The sequence below is a fragment of the Phascolarctos cinereus genome, unplaced genomic scaffold, assembly GCF_003287225.1.
Source record: "Phascolarctos cinereus isolate Bilbo 61053 unplaced genomic scaffold, phaCin_HiC Scaffold_4;HRSCAF=312, whole genome shotgun sequence".
In the NCBI taxonomy this organism is placed as follows: Eukaryota; Metazoa; Chordata; class Mammalia; order Diprotodontia; family Phascolarctidae; genus Phascolarctos; species Phascolarctos cinereus.
The window spans coordinates 677,880,574-677,895,440 of record NW_027555847.1 but is presented as its reverse complement, the minus strand read 5'-3'; the positions used below and the strand labels follow the sequence as shown (position 1 = coordinate 677,895,440).

Genomic DNA, 14,867 nt, shown 5'->3' with positions numbered 1-14,867 from the left:
ATCACCTCCCCACCCATCAGCACCATCATCATCTGTTACTACCATCCATCACTGTCATCATCACTATTGTCTCTTAAGCACTCAACTACAATTGTAGCACTCTGCTGGTCATATTTTTGGTAAAGAACAAATTCATACCCAGTAGAATATAAGCTCCTTGCGGAGGGACTGTTTTGTTTTTGTCTTTTTATCTCTAATACTTAACACAATGCCTTATACCTAGTCAGCATTTAATGAATGGTTGTGGGATTGTGCTGAAATGAATATCTTCCCTTAAGACAAGGAACATGCAAATACCTCTACAGAAATACAGATACACTTTAGTATGTTACCACATGCACATTTTCTGATGCTATGTAATTATATGTATGTGTGTTTTTGAGTGTGTATGTATGTATGTATGTATGTATGTATGTATGTATATCATCTATCTATCTATCTATCTGTTGGCATAGGAATGAGTTGGGCTGGAGGTTAGGGCTTGGAATTGGCTCTTTATCAATATGGTGAAATTTCTTGGGGAAAGTGGTATATATGCTCTACTTTAAAGACTGGGTGACTTGGGCCTGCATTCCTGGAGTAGAGGAGTAATGGCCTGGGTTGGCCCTTCTTGTGAAGCAGCAGGCTTCCCTGCCCAAAGAGACCAGATTCCCTGGATTTTCGGTTTTAAGAAAAGCCTGGGAACTGGCATCTGGTAAGTGTTTTACAGATGAAGAAACTGAGACCCACCCAGACTTGCTCACAGTCTTGCACACAGCTGAGTCAGACTGTATACCAGGTCTTCAGATTCCCAGACCAGGACTTGTTACCATAGCATCCTGTGGCCTCTTTGAGGAAGAGACCCCTCACACCAGAAAACGTGTTGTACCGGAATGAGAATACCAGTTAACCACTTACGGAGTTGCCATTTAGAGAGCCACTGGGCTAAGTGCGGGCAGAGAGTGTTCATAGTGTCTCTGACAGCAAAGGCCCATTCCCCTTGTGCACAGGGCTTTGCTTTTATATAGGGAAGAGTGGAGCCTCACTTGGCGCATTTGAATTTACCACGTTGACATATGTGTTTAACTTAAGGGAAGACGTATAGGCCGTCAGGACCTCAGGAACGACTTGGGATGGTGGTAAGCCTCTTTCCTGGTCAGGCCCCTGTCTGTAACAGTAATCGTGGCAGAGCCATCTCAGTTCTGCTCTCTCTCCCTTGTTCTGTGTTCTAAAGGCCTTCCGAGCTCTGACATTGCTGATGTCCCTCTCCCTCACGCTCATCTGTCCTAGCTGGCTTACAAAGGCAACTCCAAGCAAGAGTTTGGACTTTGCTTTCAGCATCTTCCCCCAAGGCTTGATGTCCATGTTTCTTTGTGTGCCCCCTCATGCCGATGACGATGATACCTTCTCTTAGGCCCCAGAGTAGCACGATGTGAAAAGCCCAAGTACTACCCAGTCAGAAACAGCTTTTTTCTTTTCAGGTGTAGCCTGAGACATTCAGCAAGCTGAACCGTGCTCTCTGAATCACTGTTCATTTTTCTCTGGATGGGGATGTTATGTTTGGAGCGGAGAAGCTAATCCTTTTCTTGTGTCTCCTCTCCCATTCCAGTGACAGGGGAGTCCCCTCCCAGTTTATCAAAAGAACTGACCAGCACTTTGGCAGGAGTCGGTGATGTCAGTTTCGATTCCGATTCCCAGTTCCCCCTGGATGAACTCAAGATTGACCCTTTAACCCTAGATGGACTTCACATGCTCAATGATCCTGACATGGTCCTCACTGACCCTGCCACAGAGGACACTTTCCGAATGGACCGGCTGTAGTGTGTGGACAGCCTTGAGCCTAGGAATGTGCCACCTTCCTGGTGCCCAGCCGAACTGAATACAGCCCATGGGTCAGTGGAGTCAGATTCCATGGTTCCTGAGAGCAGCCGCTCTGCCCCATTCAATTGAGTAAAGCTTGTCGTTCTAAGCTTGCAGTGCTGCCACCCCCTCATCCCCTCACCCCCTAGCCTCACCCCTTGGTGCCATCTCGGACCCTCTGGTTCAGTCTACTCGTTGCCATTTGAATGAATTTGGATCCTGCATCTGCCTTCCCGCCCAAGTCCCAGCGTGAGGTTGTGAATTTGTTCTTGCACTAGGAGGGGGGGGTGTATGTGGTCACCAGTGTGAAGCAGCGTGCCCACCGCCTGAGCATCCTCTCTCTGTAAGATACCAAAACCGTTGGCTGGTGTCCATGTGCTCCTCAAGTTGCCATTTCTGCTGTCATCCCCTCCCTCCCTTCCTCCCTCCCTCCTTCCCCTCCTGCTTTCCGGCTCTAAGTCTCCAGGCTGATAACTCTGGGGCCCCTCCTCAGACCCAGAGGTGGAGAAAGCAGAGCTCTGGGGATTGTGACTCCCCGACTGCTTGGTTACAGCCACTTCCTACTGTAATGGCGCTTCTCCTGAGTGGATATGCCTTGTGCATTTTCTGATTTGTTTCCTCACTGGTTCAGCCTCACTGCCTTTTCTCAAGCCCTTGGCAAAACCGCGTTCTCTGGGACCCAGGAAGCAGCAGCTAGAGCAGGCATCATCCCAGAGGGCGCTACCCTCCCCCCAAAAGAGAGAAAGAGAGAGAGGGCGGAAAAAAGCAAACATAAACACTATTTTGAGAGATTTCTTTTTATATTTCTGAGCACACAAAAAGTACTATAATTCATTACCTGGTGAAAATGAAGGAGAGAACAGAAGATTTCAAGCAGCTAGAATGACTTCTGTGGCCAAGTTGGACAGACTCACTTGCTTTCCTTGTCCTCGTTACTCTTCCCCCCCACCTCCACCCCATCCCTATTCCCATCCCCATCCCTGTCCCCATCCCCATCCCCATCCCTGTCCCCATCCCCATCCTTATCTCCATCCCCATCCCCATCCCCGTCCCCATCCCCATCCCCGTCCCCATCCCCATCCCCATCCCCATCCTTATCTCCATCCCCATCCCCATCCCAGTCCCCATCCCCATCCTTATCTCTATCCCCATCCCCATCCCCATCCCCATCCTTATCTCCATCCCCATCCCCATCCCTGTCCCCATCCCCATCCTTATCTCCATCCCCATCCCCATCCTCATCCCTGTCCCCATCCCATCCCTGTCCCATCCCCATCCCTATCCCATCCCATCCCCATCCCTATCCCGATCCCCATCCCCATCCCTATCCCTGTCCCCATCCCCATCCCTATCTCCATCCCCATCCCCATCCTTATCTCCATCCCCATCCCCATCCCCGGCTCTGGCTCTGGCCCTGGCCCTGCCAAGCCTTTCCAGTTCTACCCTGTTCGTATAATTCCTGAGCAGGAATGGAGGGGTCTCCTTCCTGTGAGGAGTCCAAGGCAAGGTGGGGCATTTTTTGACTTATTTTTTATTATTGTTCATTACCTGTTATGTGTTCTCAGTTAACTTTACATACTGTTATTTAAGGAATTTGTGGTTTTTTTTCTGTTTTTGTTTTGTATTTAAGTACTTGGATAGTTGAGACGTAACCGAACCCTACGGAGCCATTGATGCCCTGTATGATGTCTGTACAGTGCATCTACTTGTGTTTCGATTCCCAGAATGGTATGCAGGAATAGTCTATATTTTTAAACCAACTGGAATTTTAAAACAGCTCTCAACCAGAAACAATCACATCAGCATCTGAGTCTAAATAAAGAATGATAGCTTTCCAGTGTCTCCAAATAAGTGGTCAGACCAGCCAGACTATCCAGAAGGTGGTGAGTCAGGGCCCTGAAGACCTGCCCCAGTGGGCAACTGGGGTGTCACCACCGAGAGCTAGGGGAAGTCCCATAGTGGAACAGGCTGAAGGATTCCTCATAGAATCATGGACTCCCCGATGTGGGGGGACCTTAGAACTCATATGGCCCAGGGGTTCTTAGCCTTTTTTGTGTCTGGTGACCCCTTTGGCAGTCAGTCTGGTGAAGTCTCTGGAGTCTTTCTCAGAATCATGTTTTTAAATACATAAAATATATGGGATTATAAAGGAAACCAATTATATTGAAATACAGTGAACAAAGTATTAAAAAAAAAAAGTCCCTGGGTGCCAGGTTAAGAACCCCTCATCTAGTCCAACTGCCACCTTTACAGAGAAGGAAAGTGAAGCCTGGTGGGGTAGGGACTTGCCGAGGTCCCACGTGAAGTTGTGATCCCAACTTGAAGCCAGGACTCTGGTTGTGGGTCATTTGCTCTTCCCACTCCATTTCCCTACTTCCCCTAAGTTCCTGTTTGAAACTTCCATGTACTCTTAGACTCAGGGTCTGCCAGACCAGACAGATAAGGGGGGGATTATGAAAACTCTTGAGTCTATGAGGTTTGGTTTGGTTTTTTAACTGTTTACCAAGGGTCCCCAAAACCTCTATGTCTGAAAAATTTGATGGTTTAGGTAGGTTTGTCTTCATTCAACAGTCTTTGCCATGATGGAACTTGACAAATTATGATTTCTTCCTCTGGCCCCTGATCTTTTCATTTGAATTGTATCATTTTCATCTAATTGGTAGTAAATGCTCATGAAGGAAATGCACAAAGGGCAGCTTATTTAGATATAATTTCATCAAGTGTATGCCATCTCCCCAAAATAAAAAAGAGCCTTTTAACTTTTATCACATCAGAGTTAATTTTGTGTTTCCTCCTCCCCAGTACGGCTGACCAGAATGCCGTAGGGGTGGTCACTGTCAAACTCTTCTTCTCCTTTAGGGGGTGCTCCCTGCCCCACCTCCGTTTGGAATGAGCTAGGAGGGTGAAGGAGGCGGAGTGGGGTAACTCTCCAAAGAGACACTTTGGGGAGACCAAGAAGGCCATGAGTTATAGCTAGATTTCTGTGTGCTTTGAGAAATCCAGGGGAGGCCGAGCTCCTTGAACCATACCTCCGTCCATGCTGGCCATAACCTTCATCTTCCTTCATGCTACTAGGCTCTTTTCTAACCGTTCTAACTAAGGTGACATGAAGGACAAGGGGATCATTTTGTTCTTGGAATAGGAACTTCTGAAACATGATTTTTTCCCTTCTTTTCTCTTCTGAAGAACTGGAGTGGAGGGTGGGGAGAGCTCTCTGTCTCCTCCATTTAAGGCTTGAGAAAGTCTTGCCCCACTCTGACATACTCCTGGCATCTGCTTGTTTTCCTCTGCTAATGCTGTGTTGTTTATTTTTTCTTTTCTCTACTTCTACCTTCCCTACCCCTGCTCCTGCCTCCCCCCCCAAAAAATTATCATTTCCAACGGAAGAGGCATACACCCATAAAAGCTTGAGTTTCTTTCATAAAGATGATCACAGTCCTTTCCTTCAGAACAGCCAAAGGTATTGTGCAAATTTTCTGTGCTTCCTGCCCGTTTCATTGATCTCTGATAGTTCTGTTTGTTCATTGACTTGGTGTCCCCGCCCAGTCGGGCCAGCCAAACCTTGTGCACGAAAATGCTTGTTTGTGAGACGTTATTTTTTTAAACCACTGTCTCTTAATGAAGCATCCAGTTCAGAAAGTATTTGTTGCATTCGCTAACCAGGTTGTGTTGTGGATGGTTTTTTACAGGGACACGATGTTGCTAAATGCTACCTTGGAGAACGTGGTCTTTTTTTTAAAAAAAAAAAAACGAAAAAAACAAAGACAAAACTACATGTACATAAGAGAGTTTGTTTATTATTAGAATTGTAAGTAGAACTTTTAAAAAAATGGCCTTAATAAAATAACCCATCTGGATGCAATTCTCAGACAAGGCATTGGGGACCATCTAATTTAGCCAATATCTATCTGTCTGTCTGTCTCTCTCTCTCTCTCTCTCTCTGTGTTTGGTCCCTTTCTGGAGGTGCGTGATGTGGAAGGGGATGACAGGCACAGACAGGGGTCCCTTGTCTCCAGCCCCAAAGAGAGAGGCAGCCCTGCTACTTGTGTTAACCCTTTGAGAAACTGAATGTCACACTGGGTGCCTTGGTAACACCCTGAAGATAGGAGATATGCTGCCAGGTTATCCCATATCTTGCTCACTGAGTGCCCCTGTACCACTGGAGTTATGGGTGAGACCAAGAGGGTGAGACCTGATGAATGGTTTGATAAAATGGGTTTTTTCTTTTTGTCACTCATGTAAGTTTTTGGATTAAAAAACCTCTTTGGAAAATTTATAGATAGTTTGGGGGCAGTTTTGAGCCCCTTCCTCAACTGGGCACCTAGAGTCCAGGTGAATGGGAGGGCCAGTGAAAGGAGCAGCAGCACCAGTCAATACCAGGGACTGGGATGGGGAGTTAGGGAAGGGGGTTTGATTTTTAGCCACCAAAGAAATGAATGCCGCTGGGCCACTGCTTTCAGCCTGAGGCAGGAGACAGGAACCTCAGCCACCAATCAGAAGGGAATTACTTGAGGGAGAAAATGAAGCAGTTTGGTTTTAACTTTGGTGCAAAGGACCTTTGAATGGCGAGTCTCCCAGGACATTCGTTTTCTCAGTCTCAAAGGGTTAATTCCCACACTGTTGCCCGCCAGTGGATTTCTAGTTGGTTTTTCTAACATTCTCCCCAGGAAAGACTGTTGTGTTTGCTGAAAGCAACTAGTTGATGGAAACTGCACTCTCCTCATGTAGAAAATACTGTGATCACAAAGAGACCCTGTAGATTTTTGCTGTTTATTGCCGTTTAGGAACCTGGGGGTGGGAGGGGGTGTGGTTTTGCATCATGTATATAGTACTGATGTCTGCATTCTCTGTAAACCCGGAGCGACGCCGGCTGACTTTTGTGCCGCCTGCATGAGACCTGCATGGGACTGGAGGCAGCAGCAGGACACAAGTGTCTCAGGGCTGTGCCCGCATGTCAGTGAGCTCATGGCCAATGTCCTGTGCTGCTCAAAACCTCTTCCTGGACAGAGGGAACTCCTGTGGGAAAAAAATCTTCCTTGAAACTCCTCCTGGAAAGAGTAGGTACTAACTACACCGGCGCCTGTACTCTTGAGCCATCGCGTCCCAGAACGTCCAAGGTGGCAGGACTCTTAGAATATAGACCATCAGAGCTGGGAGGGCCCCTAGAACAGGGAATGGCAGAGCTGGGAGGGCCCTTAGAACACAATGTCAGAGCTGGGGGGGGCCCTAGAACCCAGGATGGCAGAGCTGGGAGGGCCCCTAGAACAGGGAATGGCAGAGCTGGGAGGGCCCTTAGAACACAATGTCAGAGCTGGGGGGGCCCTAGAACACAGGATGGCAGAGCTGGGAGGGGCCCTTAGAGCACAATGTCAGAGCTGGGAGGGGCCTTAGAACACAGGGTGTCAGAGCTGGGAGGGCCCTTAGAACAGGGAATGGCAGAGCTGGGAGGGCCCTTAGAACACAATGTCAGAGCTGGGGGGGGCCCTAGAACCCAGGATGGCAGAGCTGGGAGGGCCCCTAGAACAGGGAATGGCAGAGCTGGGAGGGCCCTTAGAACACAATGTCAGAGCTGGGGGGGGCCCTAGAACACAGGATGGCAGAGCTGGGAGGGCCCTTAGAACACAATGTCAGAGCTGGGAGGGCCCTTAGACACAGAATGTCAGAGCTGGGAGGGCCCTTAGAACACAGGATAAGGGAGCTGGGAGGGCCCTTAGAACACAGGATATCAGAGCTGGGAGGGGCCTTAGAACAGGGAATGTCAGAGCTGGGAGGGGCCCTTAGAACACAATGTCAGAGCTGGGAGGGGCCTTAGAACAGGGAATGTCAGAGCTGGGAGGGCCCTTAGAACACAGGATGTCAGAGCTGGGAGGGGCCTTAGAACAGGGAATGTCAGAGCTGGGAGGGCCCTTAGAACAGGGAATGTCAGAGCTGGGAGGGCCCTTAGAACACAATGTCAGAGCTGGGAGGGGCCCTAGAACCCAGGATGGCAGAGCTGGGAGGGCCCCTAGAACAGGGAATGGCAGAGCTGGGAGGGCCCTTAGAACACAATGTCAGAGCTGGGAGGGGCCTTAGAACAGGGAATGGCAGAGCTGGGAGGGCCCTAGAACACAATGTCAGAGCGGGGGGGGGCCCTAGAACACAGGATGGCAGAGCTGGGAGGGCCCTTCGAACCCAGGATGTCAGAGCTGGGAGGGCCCTTAGAACACAATGTCAGAGCTGGGAGGGGCCTTAGAACAGGGAATGGCAGAGCTGGGAGGGCCCTTAGAACACAATGTCAGAGCTGGGGGGGGCCCTTCGAACCCAGGATGTCAGAGCTGGGAGGGCCCTTAGAACACAATGTCAGAGCTGGGAGGGGCCTTAGAACAGGGAATGGCAGAGCTGGGAGGGCCCTAGAACTCAGGATGTCAGAGCTGGGAGGGGCCTTAGAACAGGGAATGTCAGAGCTGGGAGGGCCCTTAGAACACAATGTCAGAGCTGGGGGGGGCCCTAGAACACAGGATGGCAGAGCGGGGAGGGCCTTCGAACCCAGGATGTCAGAGCTGGGAGGGCCCCTAGAACAGGGAATGTCAGAGCTGGGAGGGCCCTTAGAACACAATGTCAGAGCTGGGAGGGGCCTTAGAACAGGGAATGGCAGAGCTGGGAGGGCCCTTAGAACACAATGTCAGAGCTGGGGGGGGCCCTAGAACACAGGATGGCAGAGCTGGGAGGGCCCTTCGAACAGGATGTCAGAGCTGGGAGGGCCCTTAGAACACAATGTCAGAGCTGGGGGGGGCCCTAGAACCCAGGATGGGAGGGCCCTTAGAACACAATGTCAGAGCTGGGGGGGGCCCTAGAACAGGGAATGTCAGAGCTGGGAGGGCCCTTAGAACACAATGTCAGAGCTGGTGGGGGGCCCTAGAACACAGGATGGCAGAGCTGGGAGGGGCCCTAGAACAGGGAATGGCAGAGCTGGGAGGGCCCTTAGAACACAATGTCAGAGCTGGGAGGGGCCCTAGAACCCAGGATGTCAGAGCTGGGAGGGCCCTTCGAACCCAGGATGTCAGAGCTGGGAGGGCCCCTAGAACAGGGAATGTCAGAGCTGGGAGGGCCCTTAGAACACAGTGTCAGAGCTGGGAGGGGCCTTAGAACAGGGAATGGCAGAGCTGGGAGGGCCCTTAGGACATGGAATGTCAGACCTGGAAGGAATTTCTGATTTTGAATTAAAAGGAAAGAACCTTAGTGATCATCTAGTGATTAGATTCTAGTCCAACCCCCTTATTTTATGAAGGTGAAAACTGAGGTCCAGAGGAGGTGGTGACTTACCCAAGGTCAAGCATCTTAATTAGGGACAGAGCCAGAAGTAGAGCCCAAGGCCTGTTCTTCCCCTACCTCCTCTGCTGTAAGTTTTTAATGTTTTCTTTCTTAACGGAAATCAACAAAACCAGTTACCCAAATCCCCCTCCTCCTACCCATCAGAAGTCAAGGACACCTGCTGCTAGGCTCCTCAGATGGGGCCAAGGTGGCCAGCTTGGTGCTGAGAAGCCATCGCCTGTGCAAGGTCCCAGCACACAAGGTTCTGTCCTCCTCCAAACACTGGCTCCTTAGTTCCCTCTAGAAGGCTGGCCACTGCTGTGTGGCCTGTCTGTCTAGGAGAGCTGTCCTAGGAACACAGGATCACGAAATAACCCTTGTATTCGGGAAGCCCCATTTGTCACTCTCTGTTGTCCCTGTGCCATGCGGGCGTGGTAGAAGTAAGCCTGACATATGCTACCCCCTCCTGCTCCCTAGCCCCACCTCATCAGGCATTAGATTTCCAGCATCTTCTGGCCTGTCTAGGCTGGATTCTATATCTTGTGGAGATGCTCTTGGGCCACTGAAGTATTCCCTTAAAAAGAACCAGCCCCCTCCCCCCAAACAAACAATCTCTCCTCATTCTTTATTGCTTGTTTTATGTTAGGGCCTTGAGCAACTCGGGAGGCGAGGGGAAGGTTGGTGGAATGTTCCCCGAGGAGCGGTGAACTCTTCACGAATCCTCGACCCCCAACCTTTCTGGTCCCCGTTTTCTGAGTGCTGCTCATTAAGGACACAGGTGTTTGTCTTTCTTAGCGCCCTGTGCTGTAGGGAACACAGAGATGACTGACTAAGGTGTCTCTCCCTCAGGGAGCTTTGTTGTGTAGGCAGGACTAGCCCTTTCCTTCCTGTGGATCTGCTTTTTGTACTTGCACAGGATTGAGAAAGGCAGCCAGGTCAGGGAGGTGGGGGGGACAGTGGGGTGCAGTATTCCATCAAGTGCTTGGCAGGTTTGATCCAAACACAGGCCCCCAGTGGGAGGCTAGCTACACGTGTAAGGACAGGGCAGACGTCATGCGCAGAGAGTCGAGAACAGCCACTGTCTACAGAAACATCTCTGTGTGTGTGTGTGTGTGTGTGTGTGTGTGTGTGTGTGTGTGTGTGTGTGTGTGTGTGTGGAGCGACAGGGTGAGAGTGGGGGCATGTGTGTGTCCACATTCATGGGGAGATGGATACATTTGGATTCGGAGGAACTGAGTTCAAATCCTGACCCTGCTGCTAGTTGTGTGTGTGAGTTTGGGCTAATCATTTGCTTTCTCTGGGTCCAAGTTTATTCATCTGTAAAGAGAATTGGATCACAGAGTCACTAAGGTCCTTGCTGGCTTAGTCACCTCTGCCGGAACAGGCAGGAAACGAGCAGCCTCCCTGAGCTCTGAGTAGGAGGCTTCAGCACCTTGGACCTGGGAATGAGGCCTAGAAATGAGAATTCTGTGCAGATGCGCAGCCAGGGAATCTGGCTTGCATGTCCTAACAGCCCCGGTTTCTCCAATGCTTTCTGTGCTTTCCCCACAGCAACCCTGTGAGCTGGGTGCAAGAATGATTCTGAGCGACCTCCATTTTGCAAGTGAGGAATCTGAGAGGTGGAGTGGGTGGAGCTGGGGCTTGAAGCAGAGTCTCTAGTCCAACTTTAGGTTGTGCAGGGTGGACCATGGAGGCCTCTTTGGTTGGATCAGGGCCATGTTGCATTGACGTAGTGTTGGGTAGGGCTTGAGTCGGAGTTTTGTCAGAGGCACCTCCACTGGGGCCATTACAAAGGAAACCAATTCTATTGAAACACGATCACCAAAATATTTTAAAAACACATTCCTAAACCCCAGGTGAAGAACTCCTGGACTACATAATCCTTATTAAGGTCCCTTACATCTCTGAGTCCTGTGATGCAGTGAAAGACAGGACCAAGCAGCCAAATGACTGAACCCCGTTTCCCAAGAGTCCTCCTTGTCAAGCCGCAGAGAGCAGGGTCTCTTGGGGTAGCTCCTGCTCTGCCCTGCAGTGGTGGGGCGCAGAGAAAGCTGAATTTGGAATCAGGGGACCTTGGTCTGAATCCCAGATCTGCTGCTTACCATCTATGCGGCCATGGGCAAGTCATTTAAAGTCTCTGAGCCTCAGTTTTCCCACCTGTAAATTGAGGCATTTGGACCCACTGGCCCATGCAGATCTAAACCGAAGCTCTTTGCTGGGGCTTCTCCTCTTCCTACTGCACTCGCTGAGGTCAGACCAGTTCTTAAGGTCCATCTTGAGCTCCCTCTCCAGGAACAAAGATAGGGCAGCCCAGGGGTATTAGCCTATCCTCACCTTCATTCATTATTTATTTCTCTGGAGAAAGAATCCAGGAGCTGGGCGGCCCAGGCCCAGGCTGGGGAGGAGACAGGGGTGAGAAAGAGAATCTTTTGTTCCCCACTGCCTCTCTCCTTTCCTTTGCCGAGCAGCCAGCACGGGGCTGCTGGGGCCCATGTAGTTCTCTAGAATCAGACGCCCTTGATTGGATCCCAGCTGGCCTGTTTCCTAACTGTGCTCCTCATAGGTTAAATGAGGGAGTTGAGCCACTGATCTCCAAAAGGCCCTTCTGCCCCTAAATCCTATGAATTATAGTTCCCCCTGCTATCAATGAAATGTCCCCAGTACAGTCTGCTGAATTATCCTTGCAAAAAAGACGCCCCTCTCCCTTCCCCCATTCACCTTGGTGCCCTTGACTAATCGATCATTTTTACTGGAGTCCGCCTCGACCCCAGGAAGTCAGCCTATTGACTGGGGCACTCCTCTGCCTTCTGTCTTAACACTGATTTCTTCCAGGAAGGCAGTCAGGTGAAGACCCTTTGATGTGAGCCATGACACGAAGGTCCTGAGTGGGCAGTGGGTACTGTCAGGCCTCTCTTCCTTTGGCATCCCACTCTGCCTGTAGGCTTCTTTGGTCTTGAATAGACTAGGCTTCTTCTCCCACTGGGAACATCACCAGCCCCCTCAGGGCTGCAAAGGCAATGGCCATCCCTCATCCTCCCCATCCTGAAAGGGGAGCCGAGTTGAGGGCCCAGGGATGGCTTCTTTGTCCATCTCTGGGGCTCCCTCCTTCAGGCTCTCTCATGCCTTAGATCCTGCCTCTGTGGCTGCAGGAAGCAGCTGGCGTGCTGGCTGCCAGCCCCTCTCCCTACCCTGCGCAATACTCCCTTTCACTCCTCCAGCAGAGGTGGCATAGATGATGTTGTCTGGGTCTCAGGTGCTGCCTCTTCTCTCCCGGTAACTCGCCTCTTCAGTAAAGGGGCAGGAGGGAGACCAGAGTCTGTAGGAAGCTGCCCAGCCCCAGGAAGCTCGGGAATGGTGAGGGCCTGCCCTTAGCAGCCAGACTTCAGTGGGCCACTTGTGATCTAGTCACAGTTCATGGGACCCAAAGATTCAGAGCAGGACAACACCAGGGAGGGGCTCATCCGAACCCCTCTGGCAGTGAGGAGGAGTTGGGGCTCAGGGAAAGAAGGTCATTCAGATAGTAAGTCCCAGAGCCAGGGTTTGAACCTGAGGGTCCCCCCCACACCACCTTTTTCTAGTCCTGTGCTCTTTTCTCAACACCAGGCTGGCTCCATTTGGATAACTAGCACTCCTTTTGTGCCCCAGGAGACAAAGAAGCTTCTTTCCTTAGCTGGGCCTGGCTCAGCAGGTGGGAATTGGCATTTCTCCAGTACCTGCCCTTCTGGTCCTCAGGAGAAGGCCCACTGGCGGCCCTGCACCGCCCTGTGAGCTGCTCAGGTGAGCCGGGAGGCTCATGGAAGGATACTCTCTAGTATCCTCCAGCATGGGTGACTTCTCCAATTGCCCTCTTGCCCTGCAGTCTCAGAGCCCCAGCAGGACCTGCTGTCAGCATCCGCACATCAAACTGGCTGAGCAGAGCTGGGGTTCCTGCCTGTGATGCCCTTGCCTAAGGGATCTCCCAGTATTGCCATCCATCTAGTGGCAGCTCCTAGAATTTCAGTCCTGGCACCTGAGAGGGAATGTTCTCCCAAGGGCTGGCCTTGTGAACCCAAATTCATTGACAGATTAGTAAGTTGGCCTGCTTAACATCGGGAGACCTCCTGATTCAGCCGGCCAGAGGTCCTTCTGGGACACCACATTGCCTCTCTCTGTCACAGGGCATCTTGGGGGCTGGAGGCTTTCCTTACCTGGCTGGGGGATGGGAGCTGACAGGGGGGCCAAAGTTCTGTTGAGGAGAGGAGACATAGCCCGTGGCGGGTCACAAAGGTGGAAGGAGGCCACCAGCTTTGTTTCCCTGCCTGGGGCTTGGGCTTCTGGATGCGGTCAGGGCAGCATGGTAAGGTGGAGAGAACCTTAGCCTTAGAGTCAGAAGTTCCTGATTCTGCTACAGGCTCATTACGTGACTTTGGGAAAGTCTCTTTTCGCCTTGTGGCCTCAGTTTTTTCATCTATAAATGTGGAGGGTTGGGCTTGCTCTAAGAATCCTAACATCTCTGACATTCTAGAATTCTGAATCAGCCTCCTGAGAGGGAATCTTAGCTTTCGGGGGGGGATACCATCTGCTAGCTTGCATGGTCCCCACGCCTCATGGCACTCACCCCACCTCCTGAGAACCTCCAGGGATGGAAATCTACCCTCTTTTCTGCCTGATCGCCACCCTCTGCTCTGAGGCATTCATGGGCAGGCAGCAAAACAGAAAGCCCTAGTTAATCCACAAATTGGGGAGTCAGCCCCCAAAGGATAGCGTCAGATATATCCTTATCCGCCTCTCCTTCCCTGGTCTCCTCCCCTCACTTGGACCCAAGTGCTGAGAGCTCAGAAGATCTGTAGACTTAAGTCCCATCCCTGCTCCTTTGCTAGAAATTGGGGGCTGGTTCTCCCCATTTTTCCAGTGGAGCAATTGAGGCCCAGTCAGTGGCAGGAACTTAGACTGGGTGAAAGGGAGAGTCCATAGGTAGAGAATCCCATAGTCCCAATCCCATAGTCCCAATCCCATCGTCCCCCCTGCCCCCAATCCCTCCTCACACTTTGGTTAGGCAAGGGGCCAGCCTTTACCCCTAAGGGAATTAAGGTGTTGTGTAGCAGGGCCCTGGGGCCCAGGGCGTTTGGGGAGCAAAGAAAATGGAGACTGATAGGGCAGGAGCCTTGGAAGCCTTCTGAGGAGACAACAGCTCGATTGGGCCAAAGGGGTACATGGAAGTCTTTCCTCCTCTTGTTCTTGGAGCCTGGAGGCTTCCCAAGGGCAGAGGGGGCAGGACTAGAAGTCCCAGGTCCCTGGAGCTGCTGGTCAAGCCTTAAATACTACTCCTCAGCCCCTGTGGCCAGATCCAGAGAAATGGGGCTGGTCAGTGTAACCACCCCAACCACCTCCAAACCCCTCACCCTACTGGGAAGGGCTCCTTCAGGTGCTGACCTCACCTCTTCCTGATCCTAGGGCCATCCTGACTTGGGGGGAGGCCTCATTTTCGTCTGGCCTGGCTGACTAGGGGGTGGCTAGGATAGGTCAGTGTTGGTGCTGGGCTCTGCCCTCGTCTCCTCGGGACAAGAGCAGGAGGACCAACTCTGAATGAGGCTGAGTCCCCCACTGGGTGGGGGGGTCGACAACCCAGGTTGTTCTATATGAGAGTCCTAGACCATCCCCAGGAGTCCTGAGCCCCTGCTTGCCTCTGGCCAGCAAACAGGAAAAGGAGTCTGGGGGAGGAATGAATGGGATTTAGAAACGTTGACAAGCTGCCCCTT

The 14,867-nt window shown here is 51.5% G+C and overlaps 1 protein-coding gene across 7 annotated transcripts in view; it reads left to right on the top strand.

The window, feature by feature from the left end:
* Window positions 1-3,101, top strand: part of CRTC1 (CREB regulated transcription coactivator 1) — a 123,800-nt gene extending 120,699 nt beyond the window's left edge. For all 7 annotated transcript variants that reach the window (XM_021008931.2, XM_021008928.2, XM_021008932.2 and 4 more), the window contains one exon: window positions 1,589-3,101. In XM_021008931.2, coding sequence (XP_020864590.1) covers window positions 1,589-1,800 — 212 coding nt within the window. In that variant the 3' untranslated portion in view covers window positions 1,801-3,101. The remainder of the gene's footprint in view (window positions 1-1,588) is intronic.
* Window positions 3,102-14,867: the final 11,766 nt, after the last annotated feature.